At 35.8% G+C, this 26,155-nt stretch overlaps 1 protein-coding gene across 3 annotated transcripts in view; it reads left to right on the top strand.

The window, feature by feature from the left end:
• Bms1 (BMS1 ribosome biogenesis factor) overlaps positions 1-25,319 on the top strand; it is a 51,993-nt gene extending 26,674 nt beyond the window's left edge. For all 3 annotated transcript variants that reach the window (XM_013362459.4, XM_005334397.5, XM_040272014.2), the window contains exons 14-23: positions 13,542-13,615; positions 14,183-14,359; positions 15,982-16,170; positions 16,254-16,434; positions 16,609-16,667; positions 17,396-17,518; positions 18,633-18,780; positions 19,142-19,317; positions 23,113-23,274; positions 23,735-25,319. In XM_013362459.4, coding sequence (XP_013217913.2) covers positions 13,542-13,615; positions 14,183-14,359; positions 15,982-16,170; positions 16,254-16,434; positions 16,609-16,667; positions 17,396-17,518; positions 18,633-18,780; positions 19,142-19,317; positions 23,113-23,274; positions 23,735-23,959 — 1,514 coding nt within the window. In that variant the 3' untranslated portion in view covers positions 23,960-25,319. The remainder of the gene's footprint in view (positions 1-13,541; positions 13,616-14,182; positions 14,360-15,981; positions 16,171-16,253; positions 16,435-16,608; positions 16,668-17,395; positions 17,519-18,632; positions 18,781-19,141; positions 19,318-23,112; positions 23,275-23,734) is intronic.
• Positions 25,320-26,155: the final 836 nt, after the last annotated feature.

Below are 26,155 nucleotides of genomic sequence, written 5' to 3'. Positions count from 1 at the left end.
AGTTTTTGTTTAGAAGATCTGTTGATTGGTGAGAGAGGTTTGTTGAAGCCAACCAGTATTGTGTTATGATCTATTCGATTTTTGAGATTATGAAGGATTTGTTTTATGTATGTAGATGCTCCATTGTTTGGTGCATAAATGTTTAAGATTGTTATGTCTTGTTGATATATATTATTTTAGATTGGAACAATTTTCTGATATTATATTATCCAAAATTGATTTCCAAATTGATTTCCAAATTGGAACAATTTTCTGATATTATATTATCCAAATTGATTTCCCTCTAAGTGTTACTTGAGTTTTACTCTCTGGCAGCTTTTAGAATTCTATCATTATTCTGTATGTTAGGCATCTTCATAATAATGTGCCTTAATGTGAATCTGTTATAATTTTGCACATTTAGGGTCCTGTAAGCCTCTTGTATTTGATTTTTCCATTTTATATTTTAGATTGGAACAATTTTCTGATATTATTTCATTGAAAAGATTGTGCATTCCTTTGATTTGTGTCTCCTTGCCTTAATCTATCCCAATGAATCTTAAATTTGGGCTTTTCATGTTATCCCATAATTCTTGGAAGTTCTATTCATGGTTTTTTAATATCTCTCCATGGTCCATTCTATTTTCAAGATTATGTATTTTGTCTTCATTGACTGAAGGTCTGTCTCCAAGTGGTCTAGTCTGTTAGTGATGCTTTCTGTTGAATTTTTAATTTGGTTTATTGTTTTCTTCATATCAAGGATTTCTGTTTGGTTTTGAAGTGATCTTTTGCTGCCTATATTTGCTTTTTTACATCATTCTTTACTTTGCAGATCAGTTTAACTATGTACATTCTAAACTCCTTCCATTGTGCTGTAGATGGTTTTTGTTATTGGAGAATCTTGGTTTGCTTAGGGCAATTTGTTCCCTTCCTTTTTTTGTTTTAAAGAGAGAGAGAATTTTTAATATTTATTTTTCAGCTTTCGGTGGACACAGCATCTTTATTTTATGTGGTGCTGAGGATCGAACCCAGTGCCCCGCGCATGCCAGGTGAGCGTGTTAGCGCTTGAGCCACATCCCCAGCCCCCTCCCTTGCTTTTTTATGTTGTTTTTGTGTCTGTACCTCACTGCTTAGGGAGAAACAATAATTATAACAACCAATGCAAACAATTTACAGCATTAAACTAAATAGTTCCTACTATGACATAGTGTTAATTATCACAATAAACCGAAATTATATGATCAGTTATTGCCTATAATAAAAGCAGCAAATTTGCAAAAGGTTTACATTTTCAAATGGTGGGCAGGGAGAGAACAGAACTGATATAGGATGTGATGATTATGAGGGAGGAGGAAAGACAACAGAAGAAAAAGATTAAAGGAAGAGTGAAAGAACACTAGAGATTGGCTGTGAGCAGAAGAAAAGAGAATCAAGGGAAATGAAAGAATATATGTAAAGCAAAATTTAAAAAAAATAATAAAAATAAAAGAATATAAAACAAAACTAAAATATACTAATCAAACATCCTAGTTCACAAAAAACTAATCCATGTAAAATAAAATATCTGGCTTCAAAGATGCCAGAGATGAGAAGAAAAAAAAAAAGAGACTGTGAAGTATGATATGTCAAGAGCTTTGTAAGGTTTTGAACAACCAATAAAAAAAAGAAATAATAAAAAATAAATAAATGTCCATATACCATTAAGGTCACAATTAAATAGTGAAAAAGAATTAAAAAGAAAAAAAAATCTTGATGAAAAGTTAAAGAATTCTTTCTGTTGAAGTTCAGAATGTTCTCAGCATCTCTTCTTAGCAGTTTTAGGTGAGGTTTTCTGGAGCATGATGTTCCACCCTCTGGATTGCTGGAGTAAGAGGTAATCCCATAGGTAGAATTCCTGGAGGCAGGGTTTGGGGGTAAGTGGGCTCTAAGCTCCAGTCTATCTGGAGACTTTAAATCAGCATACCTCCAGCACTTACCCCAGGGATCTCTCTTGGGTTCCTGGTATGTAGAGGACCCAATTCTTAGTTCCCTACATCACCTATAGACTCCACATTTCCTGGTCTCAGGTTCAGTCTCCAAACAATTTCTCCCACCCCACCCTTCCAAGTTCCCAGGCAGATGCATCTCTTCCAGCAGGTCCTGCAAGCAGTCTGATTTGAGGGGTACAACTTGGTAGGTTTCCATGACCAGTTGTGCCCTGTGTAAACCTCTCTCCACCTTTGATTTTCTTCTGGTCACTGAAACATACTCTTTGTCATGCAGTATGTGTTTACTAGGCCTGTATTTCGGGCCAAACTCAGATTTGCCTGGCATCAGCCCCCAATGCAGCAAGTGCAAAATGGTTTCTTCCTTTGTCCTCTGCCCACCACCCACAGATGGCACCTTCTTTCCCCATACATGGATATTATACAGCGCATCTTTCAGATTTGCCAGACAATGTCCTTGATTTCTAAAAGCTCAGACTTGCCTTGGGCTTCCCCAAAATGTGGGTTCCTTTAATTCTCTTATCCCTCCACTATACTCACAGCGGGACCTCTCTGGCTACAGCTTCTGGCTTGGCTGTGGTAGCAGCTGTGCCGCTGGGGATTTCTTCCTTATTTTGTTATATCCAAACTTCTGAGTGCCTGATCTGCTCTGAATGTCCAGTTTTAAATTCCAATAAAGTCTCCCCACTTTTTTTGTTCACCTACCTTGCTGAGAAGCTGCCTGTCGGTTTTCTTGGTTTTACTCCATGGAATAGCCAGGAACGTGACCTCCTCTATTCTGCCATCTTGAAAACCTCCGCCAGGCTGTATCTTAAAGAGTTAAGATCATTTATATTCAGAATTATTATCAAAAGAAAAACATGTGCTTGTTCCTATCATTTTGTTGATTTTCTTTCAATTTTTTTGTGTATGTTTCTTTTTCTTTTATTAATCTTTGAAGTTTGTTGGTTACTGTGTTGATTAATTCTCAGTTCTTTCCTGTTTCTTAATTTGTGTTTCTGTTCTTCCTCTTCTGGGTATGAGGTTTTCTTAAGCATTTTCTGTAATGCTGGTCTAGTGGTTATAAATTTCCCTTTAGTTTATGCCTGTCTTGGAAAATCTATTTCTTCTTCCATTCTGAAGGATAATTTTGTTGGGTATAGTAATCTTGATTGATAATTATTTTATGTTATGGAAAAGTTCTTTTCTGGTCATGTTTGTTTATTTTAATTTGAGATTCTAACTACCTCTTAACACCTGGATGGACATCCATGTTTTTGCCAAGATTTGTAAATTTTTTGCTTTTATTTTACTGAATACGTATATGCCCTCAGCATGTAGCTCTTCTGCCTTCAGCATGTCAGTTATGTATATATTTGATCTTTTTGTGATTTCTCAAAGATCTCATATGTTCTCTTAATTCATTTTTTTAATTGTTGCCTGAATATAATATTATGGTAGAGTTGTCTTCAAGCTGTGATAGTCTTTCTTCTGCTTGATCTCATGGTGTGGAACCTTTCAACTGAGTTTTTTCTTATATGATTTATTGAGATTTTTCTTTCCAAGATTTCTTTTTAGTTCTTAAAAATCTCTCCATTGAATTGCTCATTCATATTCTACATTGTCTTCCTCAATTCATTTTGTTGTTTATTTGTATTTTCCTGGATTTTATTGAGCTTTAATAAAAATCATTCTTTCGAATTCTTTGTCCAGTATTTCATCTACTTTGATATCTATGGAATTGGGAGCTTTAGGATTTGATTTTTTTTTCATATTTTTGTGTTTCTATGTTGAGATTCGTAAATCTATTGGAGTAGATATCTTTTCTACTTTAAGGTAATGACCTAGATAAGAAATTTTCTCCTGATGGTGTGTCATGGGGCATCAATTTTTTGTGTAATGTTGACTTTATTTTCAGTTGGACCCTGTAGTGTAATTTCCCTTTAACTTTCTTGGTTGTGATTTGTGTTTGGACACAGAGCATACCATGCTGAAAATCAGAGAAACACAGTGTCCCTGTAGATGTTGCAAGAGTAAGGGAACTCCTGACGATTCAGGCAAATGTGATATAGGCAACAGATATGTGATGTTTTACCTCTGTAGTTAGTCCCACAATCAGAGTGGTATTTTTGTCAGGAGTTGGGTATTTCTACAGATACGTTAGATAGTAGCTCTGTTACTTAAAAGTGATTCTGACGCTGATTGCTGTAGTCATGTTAAAGAGCCTAAAGCTCTTATCCTCTGATCATAGGGAGAGGCTAGGGCTGGAATCACAGCTCACTCTCTGTGGGATGCAGTTTCAGTCTTAGCAGCTCTATGTGATCTGACCTGGTACAGCAGCATTGAATATATAGGACCCTCATAGATGCCAATCTGTGTTTTTTTTTCTCTCTGCGGCTACTGTGGGGGTATCTGCTTAGGAGCTGTACTTCAGCCTCTAGCTATGCATGCCTGGGAAGGGGTCAACAGCTGGGAGCGTGTATTCACTCTTTAGGTAGAAGTGTTCACCAGAATTCAAGTGGAACTGGGTCTAAGTGGCAGTGTTGTTTAGATGTCCAATGTGCTCAAGGCCCTGAGCTTAATCTGTAGCACTAAAAGGAAAAAGAGAGAGAGAGAGAGAACAACAAAAATAGTAAAACTAAATAGATAAATAAAATAGATGAGAAAGAATCAAGAGGGGGAAATGATTAAAATAGAAATTAAAAAAATCAAAACTTTTTTTAAAAAACGCAATTAAATTATGTTTCAAAAATACTAATAAAAGGTAGAACAGATTTAACACAGTTCAAATCAAAATCCCAGTGACATTCCTTATAGAAATAGAAAAAGCAGTCATGAAATTCATCTGGAAAAATAAGAGACCCTGAAGAGTGAAGCAGGTGACATCACTATACCAGACCTTAAACTATACTACAGAGCAATAGTAACAAAAGTAGCATGGTATTTGCACCAAAATAGACTGGAAGACCAATGGTACAGAATAAGAACACAGAGACTAACCCACATGATTACAATTATCTTATATTAGACAAAGGCACCAAAAGTATACATTGGAGAAAAGATAGTCTCTTCTGGGAAAACTGGAAATTCATATGCAACAAAATGAAATTAAACCACCAAGTTACATGCTTGAGGGGTGTTGTGGGAGCCAAGTGATCTGCAACCCTCAATCCTGGCACTCTCAGACCTGGCCCCAATATCAAACCACATGTAGCTGCTGTTGCTCCCAGTTACAGAGGACATGTTGGCTGAAACTAATTCCAGAGGGCATTGCCCTCCACTTTCCTCCTTGTTGCATTACAGCCTGTGTTCCCTGTGACATAAAACTATTGTGGGTTTGTGTTAGAGACACTCCCCCAAGCCAAGAGTGTTTTCTGTAGTTGTTCTCTGCCCAGTCAACTACAGGTCACTGTTTATCTGTAGGATGCAGCCTTCTTTGTCATGCTTTGCTGTGGCTCTTTGACATTTACTCCCTTGAAGGGGAGAATTTTCTTCTCCTGACTGAGGTGCCCAGTGCTAGAGCTGTGGTATAGTGTCTGGATTTCACCCAGTTTTGTTTTCTGTGCTATTTCCAGTGGTCACCCACAGCCACTCAACTCAAGCAGTTACACACCTGTTGCTTTGTTTCTATACTGTGGAGCAATAGTATAGAAGTGCTGTTGGGTGCCTCTATACCACCATTTCCCCTCATACCACCTTTTCTCATTTCTAATGTAAATATTTAGTGCTTATGAATTTCCCCCTTAGCACTGCTTACTATACCCCATAAATTTAAATGTGATATATTTCTATTTTCATTACATTCTGTGTGTTTTTGTATTTCTTTGGGGACTTCGTTTGATTGCATTATATTATGGTAATATATTTTTATGATTTCAGTTCTTTTAAATTTGTTGAAATATATTTTACTGTCTAGAATTTACTCTGTCTTTATAGATGTTCTGTTGGTACTTTAAAAATTTGTACTATTAGTGGATATTCTATAGATATCAGTTAAAATTCTGTTGGTTGACTATATTGTTCAGATAGTCTGTATCCTTGCTGATTTTCTTCCTAGTTTTAACAAGTGACATATAGACTAATATTGAAGTCACCAAATATGACTGTGCATTTTATCTATATCTACTTTCAGCTCTATGAAGTTTTACTTCATATATTTGAGGTTCTGTTATTTGGCTCTTCTAATCTTTAGACTTATTATATCTTGGTGAATTGATCCTTTTATCATTACATAGTTTTTTATAGTCACTTTCATTCCACCCATTGGTGAAGGATGGATCCCCACCTCAAGTAGCAGAAGATTGCTAAACATATAACACCCAGCATTTTTCAGATAATATGAACAGCAGGTTTTTGTCATGTATACTTCAAAGCTCAGAGGAGGATGACATTGCACACTGTGCAGGGCCACACAGGGGTTTTGCTCAGGACCAGCTAAATGGGTACCTGAACTGAGGGGGGCAGACTTTATAATATCAAAAGTATAGGATGACCATTGTTCCTCTGGGAGGGTGTCATTGGTTTGTTTGAATAAAATTGTGGATATGTGGTCAGGTGATGTGAAATATAGGCTGAAGTATAGCTGGCCTGGCTCATAAGGATAAGTCATGTGGAGAACCTTTCCTACTGGGTCCAGGGCCCTTCATGGCTAAATCTTTGGAATCCTGGGAAGCTCATCCAGGCCAACACATGAAAATTTAAGTCTTAAAATGCAGCAGTAAAGACTCTATAGCTTTGATATTTTTTTTTTTGAAAATTTTTCTCTGATAAAATTATTCTGATAATTTACTCTGGAGTCTTCTTCAGAACATATTAATGGAGCCAAAATTAATGTTTTACCAGTGGAACACTTCTATAATCCCAGTTACTTTGGAGGCTGAGGCAAAAGGATTACAAGCTTGAGGCCAGCCTTAGCAACTTAGCAAGGCCCTGTTTCAAAATAAAAAATTAAAAGGGTTGATGTTATGGTTTAGATGTGGAAACAGTACAAAGTTTGGAGGAGAAATGATTGGCTTATGGCATTAACCTGATCAGCTAATTAATACCTGATAGGATTAATTAGTGGGAGCTGGAGGCAGGTAGGGGATATGGCTGGAGGAAGTGGTTCATTGGGTATGTGGCTGTGGGGTATATATTTTGTATTTGGAGAATGGAGTTTCTCTCTCTCCCCTCTCCCTCTCTCTCCTTCTACCTGCCCCTTGTTGTCTATGGATTGTGACCTCTGAAACCATGAGCCCCCAAATAAACTTTTCCTCCTCTACTGTTGTTCTGGTCGGGTCTTTCAGTCATAGCAACAAAAAAGCTGACTAAAGCAGTTGGGGAGGAAACTCAGTGGTAGAGTGCCCTGGGTTCAATCCCCAGTACCACTAAGAAGTAATTTATTTAAAAAAAATTAATATCACATTAAATATAATTAATTAATGTTTACATTACTTTTTCCATCCTTTCATTATCCTTTTACTTTCAACTAATTATGTACCAGGGGTACTGCTTTCCACTCAAAAGCAGTACTTGGGAGATGAGAAGTAGGAGGGAAATCAGGTTTATTAAAAGGCCAATGCTGAGAAATTGGAAGGGAAAACTATCATCCCCCCAAACAAAGACTGTCTTAGGGAACTCAGGGGCACAAAAGGGCTCTTATAGGGCAGTTAAATGAGGAGCAGGAGGGCAAAAAGCAGGAGCACTATGCACTGAGCCACACATCCATCCTCCAGTAATCATCTCAGTCACTCAGGGATGTTTTTCTTTCTGTTCTGCCAGAATGTCCCTGTGGTAATAATTGACCTTCAGTTCTGTTTTTGAGTACTGGGGATTGGACCCTCGGGGTACTTTTACCACTGTGCTACATCTCAGCCCTTTTTATTTTTATTTAGTGGGTACCAAGGATTGAACTTAGAGGCACTCAACTACTAAGCCACATCCCCAGCCCTATTTTGTATTGGTTAAGCACCTTCCTGTTGCTGAGGCTGGCTTTGAACTCAAGATCCTCGAGCCCTGGCAACCGCACCCACCTCTGCCCTTTTTATTTTTTAATCTTGAGACTGGGTTTTACTAAATTGCCCCAGCTGTCCTGCCTCAGGCTGCCAAACTGCTGGGATTACAGGTGTGCCATCGTACCCGCTAGTTTCTGTAATTTTTTTAGGCAAACACATTATTGTCCCTGCAAGTTAAACATTATTTCACTGTTTAATTAAAGAATAAGATTATCAAGACCTTGGCCCACATTTTTTTTTTTTTTTTTTTTTTAGGAATGGGCATGGGCATTACAACTTTAATCATAACTCAAACAAGAAAAAACACTATGTCCTTCAACAGTACAGTGGTTCAACAAACTGGGATAGCCATGCCATGGAATGCTACACAACCATTAAAACATATAAAAATCAAATTATGTTATTACATAGAAAAATCTTAAAAGCATTAAATTGGAGCAAAAAAGTCACACACACAAAATCACTTTCAATATGATTACATTATGAATGCAGTTCAAGAATAGGGAAAATTGAATTTCAGAAGCTAGAAACAACAAATAGCAATTGTTGGCATGGGGGATGAGGCAGAGTAATTATTGACTAGAATGGGATATGTGTGGACAGAAGGATATATATATTTTTATATGGGTGACAATTAGGTTCATGTGCCAGTATTAATAAAGTTCCATTCTTAAGATTTCTTCATTTTGTGGCATGTACCTTATTTCAACAAATACTATTAGCATAAAAACAAACAAATATTTGTGGCTGAATATCTGCCATATCTGTTAACCAGCATGACTCTTGTAGGGTATTAAGCTTGAGACTATTAAGGAAATATTTGTTGCTTAAATGAAAGTTTTAGCTCTCTGGAAAACCGAGCTGTGTTCACAGTAGTATTTCCTGGACGGTTCTGGACAGCTGCAATTTTTGACACTTTTTCTAGCATGTTTTGCTCAATGTCACTCTCTGAACTTGCTTTACTGTAGGCATTTCAGTTGTGTATCTGTTCTTATACAACAAGTGATTAACTGTTAGCACTCATAACGTTTCAAACATCTCAAATTAATGGAAGCATGGCTCTACACAGCAGGTAGCATGCTTATGGTGAAATATTGAAACTTTTTACCCTGAAGACTTAAGACACATTCAAAATAACAATAAAAAAATTGCTGAACACCAGAAAATACAATTATATATTTCAAATCTTAGATTTTATATCTTAGCTCACAGATCCATGACAATTTTCTAAAAGAAGCTATAAATGGTTTCAAGTTAATGACAAAGAGGTCAACCAGTTCTCTTTCATAATACATTCTTTTTTTTTTTAATTTTTTATTTTTTTTATTGGTTGTTCACAACATTACAAAGCTCTTGACATATCATATTTCATACATTAGATTGAAGTGGGTTATGAACTCCCAATTTTACCCCAAATGCAGATTGCAGAATCATGTCCGTTATACATCCACAATTTTACATAATGCCCAATTAGTAATTGTTGTATTCTGCTACCTTTCCTATCCCCTACTATCCCCCCTCCCCTCCCCTCCCTTCTTCTCTCTCTACCCCATCTACTGTAATTCATTACTCTCCTTGTTTATTTTCCCATTCCCCTCACAACCTCTTATATGTAATTTTGTATAGCAATGAGGGTCTCCCTTCATTTCCATGCAATTTCCCTTTTCTCTCCCTTTCCCTCCCATCTCATGACTCTAGTGAAGCTAGTCAATCCCTAAAAAACAAATACCAAATGTCTTCTTTGATATAATGAGAGCAACTATGAACAGAGCAAGGAGGAAGAGCAGGAAGAAAAGACTAACATTTGGCCCACATTTTTGATGCTATCTGAAGACCATCAGATATTCTGGTTTCCATAAATCTAGAGGAAAGTTACTGATTAGTAAATTTTATGACTCATATCTTTCTAGTTTCTTTTTCTAGGAATAGCTAATCTTGCAATTTGAGATATAGAACAGGGGAGGACCAGAAAACAACTTTTACTGGAGAATGCTTTTAACCTATTAGTTTCGTCCTCTATGGCAAAGCTAGTGAGAGACTTACGTTGGTCAGCTGTGTGACCTATAGTTGAGTGCTTTTTAAAATGTCAGCTAAAAGCAAGGGAAGCCAGAGGGTTTGTTGAGGTTCTTCTATGGTTATGTCATTAAATTTGAAGTGAGTTTCTTGTAGACAGTGTATTGCTGGGCTGTCCACTTTTCTTCTATCAGTCTGTTTTTGGGTGTGTTTATATCATTTATATTTAAGGCACTTATTTATATCTAATTGCTTAAATCTGATGTTTTGTTTCTGTTGTTTGTTTCTTTTCATTTTGATGTATTTATGTTTTTGAGGGCATCTCTATAGTTTTTTTGTAGTAGTTGCACTGTATATCACAGCGAGCATTGTGATATTAATAGCCTAATGGTACCAACATTTTAGCACTCTGATTTATGGAAATTTTTCTTCTATTTGGGTTTCTTTACCTTCTTTATTATTAAATATCATTGCCTCACCGGGCACCATGGTGCATGTCTATAATCCCAGCCACTCGGGAGGCTGAGCCAGGAGGATCAGGAATTAAGAGACAGCCTCAGCAACTTATTGAGGCCCTAAGCAACTCAGTGAGATCCTACATCTAAATAAAATACAAAAAGGAGTAGGGATATGGCTCAGTGGTTAAGCACCCCTGGGTTCAATCCCTGGTTCCAAAAAAATAAATGAATGAATTTTTAAAATATGCCTCAAGTATTATATAGGGTTAATTTTTTTGTTTCAGTCATCAAATGTGATTCTAAAAATTTATGAGGAGGGTAGTCTCTTGTATTTATCCATATTTCTGATCTTTTTATTGTTTTCTCTTTTTTTCCCTAGTAGTCCCATATTCTTCCTCTTATAATTTCCTTTCTGCTTAAGTACTTTCCATAGCCATTTTTTACAGGTAAGTCTACTATCAACAAAGTCCTGTAGTTCTTTGCTCTGAAAATGTCTTCATTCTCTTTATTTCCAAATAATAGTTTCACTGGATATAGCATTCACAACTCACAATTTCAGAAGAGAAATATGCTGTCATTTGAATTACTGTGCCCTTGCACATATTCTGTCATTTCTTTCTGTCTTCTTTCAAGATTTTGCCTTTTTGTTTTCAGAATTTTAACTAGTGTGGATTCCTTTAGATTTATCTTGAGGTTCATTTGGCTTCCTGAATCTGTAAGTTTATCTTTCTTTAGATTTGGGGAGCTTCAGTTGTTACAGCAAAGCCTCATTTACGCAGATGGTGTAAATGGTGGTTGTTATGGTTCCATGGATACTTGTTTATTTATTTTCTTTTATTTTTTTTTTTTAAAGAGAAAATGAGAGAGGAGAGAGGGAGAGAGAGAGAATTTTTAATATTTATTTTTTAGTTCTCGGCGGACACAACATCTTTGTTGGTATGTGGTGCTGAGGATCGAACCCGGGCCGCACGCATGCGAGGCGAGCGCGCTACCGCTTGAGCCACATCTCCAGCCCCATTGTTTATTTATTTTCATGCTGTTTTGTGTCTGTTGTTCAGAGCAGGTGAATTTGTTGCTCAGACCTCAGCAATCCCATTCTATCTTCTGTCCTCTACTCTTAACCAATGTTTTTTTTTTTCTTGTTTTTGTAGATTTTAGTTCTGCCATTCTCATTTGATTCTAACTTAGTTTCTTTGCTGATGTTTTCAGTTTTTTTGTTTGTTGTAGGATTTGTAGTTGCTTATTGAAGCATATTTAAAATGGCTGCTTTAAGAGGTGAATCAATAATTTCAACATCTGATTCATTTTGAAATTGGTATCTTCAGTTGTCTTTTCACATTAACTTATAATTTACCTTGTTCAAGGAATTACAGGTGATTTTTCTGTTGTCTCTTGTACATTTTGGTTAATAAATTAGAAGATGGGATCCTATGTGATTTTCACAGGCAATCAAATAGTTTAGGTTTTATATGCAGGCCCTGGTGCTTTGTGACTGTGGTTCCAATAATAACTTAATTTCAGAGCCTTTGTGATGCTATTTTGGCCCACTTGGTTTATCTGGTATCTTTCAGTCTCCCACCTGTCCTTGCTGGTATTGCTTAAGGTAATGGGAACTGCCTCTGGCTAAACCACCAGTTGCACTTAGGTAGGGGAAGGTTGTCTTGGCCTATGGGACTGATTTGCTTATTTAAGGGAGGGGAGAATCTCCTTTGCTGGTCTTGCCTATCCACATAGTGTTTTAGAGTGAGGAGGGAAGTCTCAGGCCTGGCAGAATTTTCCTTGCTGGTAAACTTCGGCCCTCTAGATATCTTGGTGGAGGAAAGAAGGTTGGTTTAGGTCTTTTAGGGAAGGAGAACACTTCCCCCCTTGTTATTATTGTCAGTGGGACTCCCAACTCCCTTGCCAGTGCTTCCAGGTTAACCTGCTGTTGCCAGCAATATCTCATTTGATCTGGGGAAGAGTGAATCTGCCTGGACCACTTTTCTGTTGCTAGATTGGGGTTTGGGAAACACTGAGCCCTGGGTCACCTTTCTGTTGGGTAGGGTCTACTGAGACACTTGCCCACCAAGACCAAGTCATTCCTCTAGTCCAGGACTCCCTGACCAGCCTTTTTCTTTCTACCTTTCATAGTTCTTTGATTGTCTCTTGTCTCCTGCATTATGTCTGGAGTTTATGGTGAAATGTAGTCAGGAAGAACAGAGAGAAATGTGTTCTCTTTTCCAGACTAGAAATCCTCGGTGGTGGTTTAATAATAATTACATTAGAGGAAGATTTGACATCTATAGGTATGTTGAATCTTCCTTTCCAAACCAGGGACATAATTTATTTATCCAGTAGTGTGTACAATACCTTCTTTCTTGGGTTGTGTTTAAGAATGTAAGGCCTGTGTAGTACTGAAAACACTCTCTTGTATGGAGAGTATTGGAAAGGGTTGGCTGATTATGTTACTCCTTTGTCCATTGGTCACATTTTAAAGTTATTTTATTTTTAAAATAAAGTTTCAGTCTATTTCTTGTTAGGTTTATGCTTGTGTTCTTTTATCCTTTTTTGTGTTTATTACAAGTAGACTCTTACATGACTGTAATACCTTTCTAAGTGTTTCAGGTTATTTATTTTTGAGAGTAGGACCTGCAACTGAACCCAGAGCTCCAAAAAAAAAAACAAATGGATGAATGAATGAATGTTTCTTGTGGGCTCAGTTCTGTTTGGGGCTCTACTTTTGCTCTAATTTCTGTAGTTTATGTAATCTAAGATTTTCCCTCTGTGTGTGTTACATAATTATATTGTGTTAGTTATTTTCAAGACTGTTTCACATGCTACAGTCAAGCTGTGACTTTTCTATTCACTCTTTGAACCGATGGTTTTGGGGTTTTGCCTTCATGGCTATGGCTGCTGCCTCTGAGTATCTCTCACAGAGAGTCCATTCCCTATACTGGATTAATAGCTCTTGACTAACTGAGATTTTGAGGTAAGTATGTAAACAGATGAAGAAATACAATTAGAAAAAAAAAGCATATGTGTAGTGATAGAAACAATCAGAGTAACATATGGAGGATAGTCAGCTGGAACTAGATGGCGCTAGTGTTATACACAAGCACATTTACAGAATAGCTGTTTGGTGGTTCTTTTTTCAGAGGAGCTCTATGGTGACTTTGAAGACCTAGAAACAGGGGACGTTCATAAGGGAAAACCAAGCCTGGATACTCAGGTATGTCTTTGACATGGCCACTGTCAACTTAATCTGTGTAATTTATAGAACAGATTCCTTCCTAAAACTGTGGGCATATGGGTGCAGATAAAAGGTTGTTTATTCTCAGTCTTTTGGATGACAACTACTAACCTTTTGTTATAGTCACTTACTAAATTCTTTATGATTTTTCACTCATGCAAGTTTTAGCCTAAGTGTTCCTCTCTACACCTCTTTTTGCCATCATTCTCTTCTTCTTAAATTTAAGTGTCATTTTCAGAAAACAAATTCCCTGTTATCCTGGAAATTTCTTTACAACAGAGTCTGGAAGTATCTGGATTAAGGATATTTGCTAGTACTTTTATTCATGTTTGGCATTCCCAGCCAGATTAGGTAGTAGCAGTTCATTGTAATACAGACAACTGCCTCCAGTGGCGATGTGTTATTTAGAGCCAGAGGCTATGTTTTGGTTTTATATTGTTCATGATGATCAAAACTAAGATTTTTGCAACTCAGATTTTTTTTTTTTTTTGTCTGCTTAATGAAAAGATCTCCATAAACTACATTTTTCTCTTCTGGAAATTTAAGGTTGAAGATGTAGAAGAAGACGTTAAGGAAGAAACTGACCCCAACACAGAGGAAAATGCCAAGAAAAAGCACTTGGATAAAAAGAGAAAATTGAAGGAAATGTTTGATGCAGAATATGATGAAGGAGAAAGCACATATTTTGATGATCTTAAAGGAGAAATGCAGAAACAAGCACAGGTAAGAAAACTCAATTCCTGTCAGCCTCCTTCCAAGGTTGTAGATGTTGTTTGGTCTCTCCTCCCTGTGCTTTTCTTTTGGACTCCTGGGTTGAGATATGGAAGAGTATGTTTATTCATGTAGTCATCTAATTGTTTTTTAAGTTTACCAGAAAAATATCGGAACCTCTTTTGCACCAAGCATGAGGTGCTGAGGAAGAAGAAATGACCAAGACATAGTCTCTGCTTCTGAGGGTCTCATGTACAGTGATTTGAGACAGTATGTTCATTTAAATGCAAGCATAGATTTCACATTTCTAATTATTGCTTCCCATTTTAATGAATAGGTGATATGTGGCTTATGCAAACACACATGCTGTCCAGGGGAGGTTTTTGGAAAACCCATGTTCGTCAGTGTTCAGAGGGTATTTTGGGTGAGGTCAGAAACAAAAACAAAGGAAATATGTGGAACAAAGAAAAGGATATAATGTGACCTTCCTGCCTGTGGGTGTTGAGTAGGCTACTGAAGGGAATGATCTCATGCCAAAAGAGACACATTTAAATGAGGACAAAATTGACCACTGGGTTTAGAATTTGGAGACCTTCAATGACTTTGGTAAGCATTTTCTTAATGTGGTGGGTAATGGTCCAATTTTGTTGGTTTTAAGAGTAGAGGATCTAGAGATTGCAACTATAGGAAATTTTTATGGAGTTTTGATGCCGAAGGAAATGGAAATTAGGACAGCTATTGGTGGAGGAAGTGGAGTCAAAAGATCTTTTTATAGAAGAGAAATAACAAAGGGGTGTTCTTTTGGAATAAAGTCCATCAAGAGTGGATGGTATATGGTGTGCAAGTGTTTGGCATTGAGCTGTACCAGAGCTGCCAATGGCACTTGCTACAATAGTGTATCTATTGGCTACCCAATATCATGCTGCTGGGCACTTGTTGATATTGACTATTTGTAATATGGCAGGTATGACTGAAGAGCTGGATTTTAAGTGTCACTTAATTTTATTAGCCACATGTAGCTATGCTACTGAACAGTACAGAGCTACAATAAAAGGCCTCATGTGAAAGTAAACCATGGGAGAGGGTTTAGTATGTGGAAGTTCTAAATTACTTGGTTTTGGAGTGAATTCGAGATAACCATCAGTTGAGAGTGAGAATAAGGGGAAGAGGGGGGTATTGGATGTTTGAAGATGGGGGAAAGTATGAAATAATAATTTATAATGAGGAGAAGTTGTGGGTTGAGGAAGCTGCAAGCCTTTGCCAGCCAGCATCCAGGGATCTTTTCTGAGTTGTTTGTATTTATTGTGCCTTAGGGCAATGGAGAAGAACATATTTGTGGCAAATCCTAAACAAAATGTAGGGGTGAAATGTATCATTTTCAATTAGAATAGTAATTCTATCCATGGTTCTTTTATGTAGGAGTTGCTCTCTTTTTCTTTTCTTTTTTTTTTTTTTTTTTTTTTTTTTTTGCTGTAGAGGTTCAAACCCAGGGCCTGTGTGTGCTAGACAAGTGTTCTACTACTGAGCTAATTCCCCAGTCCCTAGGAATTGCTCATTTTAAAATTTAATCTTAAATGTTTGTGAAAGATAACTGCATAATGGAGTTTTACTTATTTTCTCCCTCTCATATATAGCTTAACCGAGCAGAATTTGAAGATCAAGACGACGAAGCCAGAGTTCAATATGAGGGTTTTCGACCTGGGATGTATGTTCGAATTGAGATTGAAAATGTCCCCTGTGAATTTGTGCTGAACTTTGACCCCCACTATCCAATGATTCTAGGTGGTTTAGGCAACAGTGAGGGCAATGTGGGATATGTGCAGGTAGGTACCTATGCCTGCGTGCTCAGCAACCAAAGTTCTTTGGATGTACTCTGCATAATTTTATCAAACTCTTCTCCCCTTAGATGCGACTGAAGAAGCATCGTTGGTATAAGAAAATCCTCAAGTCCCGAGATCCAATCATTTTTTCTGTAGGGTGGAGGAGGTTTCAGACCATTCCACTCTATTATATTGAAGACCACAATGGAAGACAAAGGCTTCTAAAATACACCCCACAGCACATGCATTGTGGAGCATCCTTTTGGGGTAAAATGTTGTTAGAATAACTTGCTTGTAAGGATAATTTAAACTTTTATCATTATAGTTTTTTTTTTCCTTTTATGAAATCCCAATTCATAAGATTTTTCTTTTTGTGGTATTTATGTAAAATGGAATCCCAAATCTATGGCTCATTATTTTTGTTGTTGTTATTCTCTTAAGGTCCTATCACTCCACAGGGAACTGGATTCTTGGCAATACAGTCTGTTAGTGGCACAATGGTAAATATCTTGGATATTTTATTTTATAGATTATGTTTGAAAAGTATATCTTGAGTATGGATTTTGTACATGTGAGTTGAAAATAACTCATGTTTAATATAAAATTTCTCTTTGCTTTTGATCTTTCTAATTAATTCTAAGTAGGGTATGGAAGGAGAGGAGAAGGAAATAGAAGAATTACAATGGCACTTGATGACATTTCATGTTTTTATGCCTTGTTTGGATTTATTTATCTAGAAAGGTATTTAAGCAGTGCTCGTCATGTGCTAAACACTACATTAAGTTCTGAGGATACATCATAACTAGTTAGACTTAAAACTACCCTGTAGAAACGTTTGTTAGCAAACACAGGCTTCATTGGACCAGTCAGAGCATGTTTTATTGGCTCATGTAACATCAGAGAAAACAGAATAATGAGCAGATGAAATCTACCCTGGAGATCCAAATTTTAATTTCTTAAACATTACAAATGAATTTTCCTTTTCATTATGTTACTAAGAAAGAAATCACCATGAAAATATTTGAGTTGTCATTTGTTTGGCATGCCAGTATTATAGTTTTAGGTTGCTTTTGTTAAAATTCTATTTTGCATGTTCAGATGTTCTCTTGATCTTTCTTAGCTGATTGTAAGTAAAATAACTTGTAATTTTGTAATTTATTACATCGCAGAGAATTGTACTCTTACTGATGAATTATTCCTATATTCAAATTTCGGGGATTTCTTTTAGCCTGATTTCCGGATAGCTGCCACAGGAGTTGTCCTTGATCTAGATAAGTCCATTAAAATTGTGAAGAAATTAAAGCTGACTGGTTTTCCATATAAAATTTTCAAGAACACTTCATTTATTAAGGTCTGTATACCTATATATTCAAATTTATAAATATTAAAGGAAGAATGAAATACAAGTTGAGTATTCCTTATCCGAACTGCTTAGAACCAGAAGTGCTTCAAATTTCAGATTTTTTTTTATTTTGAAATATTTGCATATACACAATGAGAAATCTTGATGATGGGATCCATGTCTGAATACAAAATTCATTTATGTTTCATTGTATGCCTTATACACATAGCCTGAAAACAATTCAACAATATTTTTTAATATGCCTGCATTTTGTCTACAACTTATCACATGAGATAAGGTGTGGAATTTTCCATTCATGTCATTTCAGTCCTCAAAAAGTTTCAGATTGGGGGTTTTCTTGTACTTCTAAAATATAGGCTTAATGTTTTTAGAAAAATATTTTAAATCTTTTATAAACTTGATTTTTATTTATTTTATTTTAATTTTTTTAGATGTTTATATTGGTCTGTGTTACTTAAGTATGCTTAAAAGCCTTAAGGCTAAGTCCAACGGGTGTTTAGTTTAGGCTATTAATATTTCCATGTGAGAGTATCAGAATTCATTCTGAAAATGTGTAATTTCAACCACTAGATTTTGCTACCTTTCTGGTTTATGGTACGAAAGGAAGAAGTTTATCTAACAGTTCAGTAGAAAAATAGACAAAATCATTTACAAGAAACTTGGCAAGGTTTCATAGAAATGGATATATTGTTCTGCAATATTTGGAGAGGTTAGTCTGAACATCATTTATTGAAACTTTCATTATTGGGGGTGTTTCCATTAGTTAAGATGATCGTAAAAATCAGGAAATGGTACCACCAGGATTTGTTTAGCTCTTTTTACTTTTAAGTGCCTGAACCTATTTAGTGACAGGATGTAAACTACAGTTCAGCCAACAAGACACCAGTATAAAGTTCTTCTTTTTTACAAAGATGCCAGTGATGAACATGCTAACGAGCCAGCAGTAGAATCTTCATCAGTGTTATTTTGGAGAAAATAGAGTTGTGTTCTTTTTGACATATCAATGAGTTGTTACTGTTTTCTTAACCAATAATGCATTTATGAACAGAGATAAAGTATGTAATTTTATGTGTATGTATTTTTAATTTTCTTTTGCCTGTAGGGAATGTTTAATTCTGCCTTAGAAGTGGCCAAATTTGAAGGTGCTGTGATTCGAACTGTCAGTGGAATAAGGGGGCAGATCAAGAAAGCACTCAGGGCTCCAGAAGGAGCTTTCCGGGCTAGCTTTGAGGATAAGTTGCTGATGAGTGGTAAATATATTTGTGGTGTGTTTATAACACTGTGTTTCCATTCACTTTTTTTTTTTTTTTTTTTTTTTTTTATCTCTAGCCAGTGTTGATTAGAGGTTGGAGTTTGGGTCTACAGAAAGTCCAAATCAACTCCAGCTTATACAGTTGCTGATTCATATTATGTCTAGAGCCTCTTGTTTGTACCCAAAGATTAGTGATATATAAGAGTAGTTCACTTGATGAAGTCTCTTTTCAAATGCTGTGCAACTAGGTAGAAAAGTTTGGGGTGAATATTTTGGGATTTTTATTGTTTGTTTGGTTTTTTTTTTTCAAAATGGTTATGAATTTTCTTTTGAAAACGTTAATTTCCTCTGGTTTCCAGATATTGTCTTCATGCGAACTTGGTATCCTGTCTCTGTCCCAGCCTTCTATAACCCAGTAACATCTTTGTTGAAGCCAGTGGGTGAGAAAGACACCTGGTCAGGAATGCGGACAACAGGTCAACTCAGGCTCGCTCATGGTATCAAACTAAAGCCAAGCAAGGACTCTCTCTACAAGGTACAAGTTGTGCATATATGCATCATTGAAGATGTTATGTCTGCTCACCGGACAAGGAGTCACACAGATGCTTTTGTATATAATATCTTAAGTGCTTTCAATTTTTCAGATATGAAGTCTAACATTAAATTTGATCAAATATGTATATTCATAAATGTTTTGAAAAGGAACATGGGAAATGGTACTAGTGGTTTACTCTGGATTGAAAACAATTTAAACTTTTTAAAAAATAAACCTTATTGTGTATATTTGAGGTTTATAATAGGATATGTGTAGATAGTAAAATGTTACTATACATTTTAGTAACCATAGCCATTCTTGTGTAATAAGAACACACATCTATAACAATAGATTTGTTAAGTGTATTTAACAAAAAATCCAAATACATTTTTATAACTATAATTCTTCTGTTATATGTTAGATCTGTAGACTTAATCATCTTACATATCAGCCATTTTGTATCCTTTGACCTACATCTTTTCATTTTCTTTTGCCTTTTTTATGTCTTTAGAAAAATATTTGTTCAGGTCCTTTGCCAATTTTTAAATTGTTATCTGTTTTTCTGTTATTTAGTTGTAAGAGTTCTTGTTTTAGTACTGAGGGTTGAACTCAGGGACACTTGACCACTGAGTCCCATCCCCACCCCTATTTTGTGTTTTATTTAGAAACAGGATCTCACTGAGTTGCTTAGCACCTCATAGTTGCTGAGGCTAGCTTCCTGTCTCAGCCCTTTGTGTTAACCCCTTATAAATACATAGTTTGCAAATATTTTTTTCTTAGTCTATAGGTTGTCTTTTTGTTTGTTGATATTTTTTTTCCTGTGCAGAAGTTTTTTGAAAAGTTAAGTATAGTCTCACTTGTTTATTTTTGCTCCTGTAACATGGGCTTTTGGTGTGATATTCCAAAAATAATCATTGCCAGCACCAATGTTAAAAAGCTTTTTAGCCTCTGTTCTCTTTTAAAAGAGTTTTAAGGTTTTAGGTCTTATATTTAAGTCTTGTACCATTTTGAGTAGAATATTGTATATGGTATAAGATCGGGGTTCTATTTTATTCTTTTTCATGGGGAGATCCAGTTTTCTAGCACTGTTTGTTGATGATATTATCCTTTCCCTTTTGTGTTGTCTTGATTGTCCTTGGTAAGAATTAGTCGACTGTATAAATTTAGACTTATTTCTGGGCTCTTTTGGTCTTTGTTTCTATGCCAATACCATACTGCTTTGATTACCATACCTTTATAATACAATTTTAAATCAGGAAATGTGATGCTTCCAACTTTGTTTTTTCTTTGTCAGTATTTCTTTGAATATTGGTTGTTTTGTTTCTTTTGTGATTCCTAAGAATTGTAGGATTTTTTTTTTATATGTTTTGTCTACTTCTGTGAAAATCCATTGGAATTTTGAAAGACATTGCATTAAATCTGTTTATTGTTTTGGGGAAGTTGGGATACTTTAACAATAATTCTTCTGACTTGTAAAAATGGGATGTCTTTCCCTTTATTTCTGTCTTTTCCAAATATTTTACTTCCTTGGTTAAATTTTTTCTTAAGGCTTTTTTGTTTTGTTAATGCCATAAAACGAAAAAAAATTTTTTTTTTTCAGGTCATTATTTGTTGTAGAAATGATACCAATTTTTACATGTTGATTTTTTTTTTTTAATCCTGCAACTTTATCGAATTAATTTATTCTAATAGGATTTTTTTTTGTAAGATGTTTGAGATTTTCTATGAATAGCATTTTTTCATCTGCAAGTAGAAATATTTGGGGTTGGGGCTGTAGTTCAGTGGTAGAGCACTTGCCTTGTACGTGTGAGGCACTGGATTTGATCCTCAGTAACACATAAAAATAAATAAAGGTATTGCGTCCATAAAAATTTTTTTTTTAAATAAAAATTACTACTTTTTCTATTTGGATGGCTTTTATTTCTTTTTCTTTTTTTCTTTTTAGTTTAATGATCTTCATTGGCTTTTTATTATTATTATTATTATTATTTTATTTTTTAGTTTTCAGCAGACACAACATCTTTGTATGTGGTGCTGAGGATCGAACCCGGGCCGCATGCATGCCTGGCGAGCGCACTACCACTTAAGCCACATCCCCAGCCCTATTTCTTTTTCTTATGTAATTGTTCTCTCAGGTACTTCCAAAACTGTGTTGAACAGAAATGACAAGGGTATAGGCATCCCTGTTTTGTATGGATTTCTCATAAATAGCCCTTATTGTATTGAGGAACTTTCTTTCTATACATTAAGTTTTTGAAGTTTTTATTAAGAACAAGTGCTGAACTTTGTGAAATACTTTTTCTGCATCAAAATGATCGTGTGAGCTGGGCGTGGTGGCACATGACTGTAATCTCAGTGGCTTAGGAGGTTGAAGCTGAGGCTGGAGGATCGAGGGTTACTAGCCAGGCTCAGCAAAAATGATGTGCTGTGCTAGTCAACTCAGTGAGACCCTGATTATTTTCTTTACAGCTTAATAACACATTTGAAAAAATTTGCTTGTTTTGATCCAAGATATTCAGTTGTTTTGAAATAGAGGGTGATTTAGGGTTTCAGTCTGTCATTCTATCAGAACTAGAAGTCTCACAGACATTACTTTTCTATAAAATAGGAATAAACCTTTAGTTCATCTTGCATGAATTTTTTTTTTTTTTTTTTTTGGTACCCGGGATTGAACTCAGGCACTTCACTTCGATCACTGAGCCACATCTGCAGCCCTATTTTATATTTTAATTAGAGACAGGGTCTCACTGAGTTGCTTAGCACCTCACTTTTGCTGAGGCTGACTTTGAACTCCTGATCCTCCTGTCTCAGGCTCCCAAGCTGCTAGGATTACAAGTGTGCACCACCATGCCTGGCTATCTTGCATGAATTTTTATTGAGATATACACAGAATATGATATCCTTATCCAGCCTCTATTGCTCCTGCTTCCTTGAGAAGATTTCTCTGAATTTCTTAAATCTAAAGCAGTTATTATTTCTGAACAGAGAATATTGAATGTTACTGAGTATGATGTTTTTAATAATAAATTTAAATACATAAAAGAAAGATTTTTCTACATAGTTTATTTTTTGGTAAAGGCCAGTGGCAAAACTTTGAATTTACTGACAGTATTTCTGAGGCAATTTTAATCATTTTTCTTAATTAAAACATAGAACTTAGACTGCTTTGAAAATTCAGAGTAGAGAATTTTACCTTCATCTGTTTTAAATCTTTTCTGTATTCAGCCAGCCTTCCATCAGAAACAGACTAAAGTTAAACCTCTTGGAATCAGGAATAGGGATATTTTGCTTATTAGTGCAAGAACTATGTCCTTAAATCCAGAGAGTTAAGAAGAAAAGATAGGTAATCTCAGTGCCCCCAAAATAAACTCTGGATTTTCCCTTATAAGAAACTTTGGATTGTTTCATCTACTTTTTACTCTACTCATCTGTTTTTTAGTCATTGACTCTAATGGACATTTTATATTTTATTTAATATATTTTTGCACATTGGTATAACAACAGCTATATTTTTGTTGTTTAAGACAAATAGGAAATAAGGAAATGTTGAGATCCCATAAAAGATACCATAGAAGTGGAACAATTGTAAATGTTAACTGTTTGGCCTACAGATACGGATGTGCACTGAAGTCATCCATATTTGATGGGTGATCAGATCCTGATTTCTGTGGTCAACAGACTCTGTTGTCACTGATTTTGTGGGAAAGTTAAAACATTGAGAAGATATTATGCAAAAGTTTAAATATACATAGGTCATAATTTAAATGTGTCACTGTCTTTTGTTTTTCTTTTCAGCCAGTCCTGAGGCAAAAGAAACATTTTAATTCACTGCACATTCCAAAAGCCTTACAAAAGGCCCTGCCATTTAAGAATAAGCCCAAGACCCAAGCAAAGGCAGGCAAGGTGCCAAAGGACAGGATGAGACCAGCAGTTATACGCGAGCCTCATGAGAGGAAGGTACTGTTGACAAGACAACATATTGCATATTTCATTTAGAAACGAAAGTAGTGTTTTCCATAGCACAGTTAGCATTTCTACTGTAGTCTCAATCTTCATCAGGAAAAGATAAGGGCGAGAGTTACTCAAGGCCTTAGTTGGAGGAAGGACCAGTGTCCATTTTTCCATTTTTTGATTCATTAATGCTCTGCCTTATGTGTTTGAATTGGGAATAATACATACACTGGTTAACCACTCTGCCTTAGCTAGTTGCACATAGTATCCAGAGGTGATTTTGTGGTATCTCCAAGCCAATTGTGATTTCCTAGTTCAGGGTGGATTTTCACTCAGTTAACATTCAAGTCATGGATCTAATCTAGTTTTGATACTGTTGGCTCATATGTTGAGGCCCCCTGAAATGTACGTCTCATGCCATAACGGTAAGACTGATCTGATGCTCACTGGGTTTTGTCTTTGTTAGATCCTTGCACTGCTGGATGCTTTGAGCACAGTGCACAGCCAGAAGATGAAGAAGGCTAAGGAACAGCGGCATCTGCACAATAAAGAGCACGTCAAATTGAAGCAGAAGGAAGAGGAGGAGAAGCTGAAGCGACAGAAGGACCTAAGGAAGAAGCTTTTCCGAATTCAGGGTCAGAAGGAAAGAAGAAATCAGAAGTCTAGTCTGAAGGGGGCTGAGAGCAATTGAAGTGACATTTCAGAATGGATAGACCATCTTTTGGATCTATACAGGTGGATGGTTTCAGATATTATAGTGCTTGTAAATAACAAGAGACAGGAACCCAAGAGAGAATTCCTAGTTGAATACATCACCCAGACTGTGCCTTTAATAGGAGAAGTGAAGAAGACTGTGCTGGTAGGGCATGTGTACCCTCTTAGCATCCAGTTGTATAAAGATTTAAAGCACTGTAACTTATTGGCATGTGAACTCTTTCTTATATCTGTCTCAATTTAATTATTTTGTGCTACAGAAAATATTAAAATAATTTTGTGTTAATTTTGATTTAGTAGTTTTCATTAGGTATGAATGCCTGAGAGTTGCTTGTGAATAATAGCTTACTCTATTATCTTCATGATAAGTCTTCCAGGAGGGGGAAAATTTATATTTGAATTCTCAGCTTTAGTGTAAAATTTTAGAGAAGGGTGTGTGATTGTTTTTGCGTTTTGGGTTTTTATTGATTGTTGTATTTTTTAGTCATTGACTCTAATGGGCATTTTATATTTTATTTAATATATTTTTGCACATTGGTGTAACAACAACTATATTGTTTTAGACAAGGTACATATAGGAAATAAGGAAATGGAATTTACTGATGAAGCTTCTTGTACTGTGCTTATGCATTACACTATGTAACTATATTTATAAGTTTTCATATCTTTGCAGAAGGGTCATGCTAATCATCTCTTGTATTGATTCCGTTTTGGTTTGTGCTGCTGATATGAATACCATGTTGCCTTTGAAAACATGTGGGCCAAAGAAAATTCACCTGGGGCCAACTGCTGAGTTTTCTGGCAGAATTTAAGTAATCGGCTTAATCTGGTAGGTTCTATGAAAGCCTACAGCTATCAGTGGGAAAGTGCTGGGTCTTTTTTCTTCACGATAAGTGATGGGATCAAAATAAGTCCTAATGTGCCGGGCTCAGTGATGCATTCCTATAATCCCAGCAACTCAGGAGGCCGTTGCAGGAGGATTGTAAGTTTAAAGCCAGCCTCAGCAGTGGCAAGGTGCTAAGCAACTCAGTGAGACCCTGTCTGTAAATACAAAATAGAGCTGGAGATGTGGCTCAGTGATAGAGTGCCTCTGAGTTCAATCCCCAGTACAAAAAAAAAAAAAAAAAGTCCTAACATTGTGTATAACTAAAAAGAACCAATAAAATTTTTAAAAAGTGATGGAACTGTGAAAATTCTGCCAAGAGTGCGTTAGCCTGGGAAACAACAGTTGGAATAAGCCTGTACCCTTCTGAGGAACTATAGTTGTATATTTTTCTCTTTTCCTAAGGAGTAGTTGGATATGTCATTGTGCTAATAAAATATTTTAATTTCTGTTATGTGGCATAATTAATCTCTTTTAAAATATGAAACTATAATTCAATTTAAAAAAGCATTCTAAGCCATATCATGTTTTTCAGTTAAGTATTTTTACAAGGTCATCCAGAGTAGACAAAAACCTAATTTTAAAAGTGTCTCATAGTAGTAAACTTGTTCAGAGTGAGCATTGCAAGTAATATACTATATATAATTGTTTAGTCTCTTATATTTTAACCAAATGAGTGATGTTCTTTAGCCATAGAGTAAAAGAATGTTTAAACAGTTGCAGATAATTGTCTCAAGATAGTGTATGTGTATATAATATCTGCTAATATTAAAAATCTGGGCTTATTTTGGAGAACAAAAGAAATGAAAAGTTCACATATCAAGAATATTTAAAATTTAAGAAACCTCTCAGGCTAGGATTGTGGCTCATTGGTGCAGCGCTTGCCTAGCATGTGTGAGACCCTGAATTTGAATCTCAGCACTACATATAAATAAATAATATGAAGGTCCATCAACAACTAAAAAACAAAGAAGAAACCTCTCATTTTAAAGTTACCATAAATATTCTTTTTCTTGTAGAATATTTAGAATGTTTATTGGTTTTGATCCTGACAGGCTCAGTCAATAAGATGTGCATAATTTTTATAACTGAAGTTTGCATTCATTTTAGAGGAAGGTAGTGTAGTTAAGTAGGGACTAGCCTGAAAGAGTTTAAAAATTACTTTTCAACATTAATATCTTAGTCACTTGATACTATTAGAATACTTTTTACAAAAGTAAATTCTATCAGAATGTGAGTTCCGTGAGAGCAGACACTGGCTCGTTTACTTTCTTAGCACTTTGAGTCAAG

This window comes from Ictidomys tridecemlineatus, chromosome 1 (assembly GCF_052094955.1).
Source record: "Ictidomys tridecemlineatus isolate mIctTri1 chromosome 1, mIctTri1.hap1, whole genome shotgun sequence".
Taxonomy (NCBI): domain Eukaryota; kingdom Metazoa; phylum Chordata; class Mammalia; order Rodentia; family Sciuridae; genus Ictidomys; species Ictidomys tridecemlineatus.
Note: the sequence above shows the minus strand (reverse complement) of the source record. Positions and strands in the feature narration are given on the sequence as shown.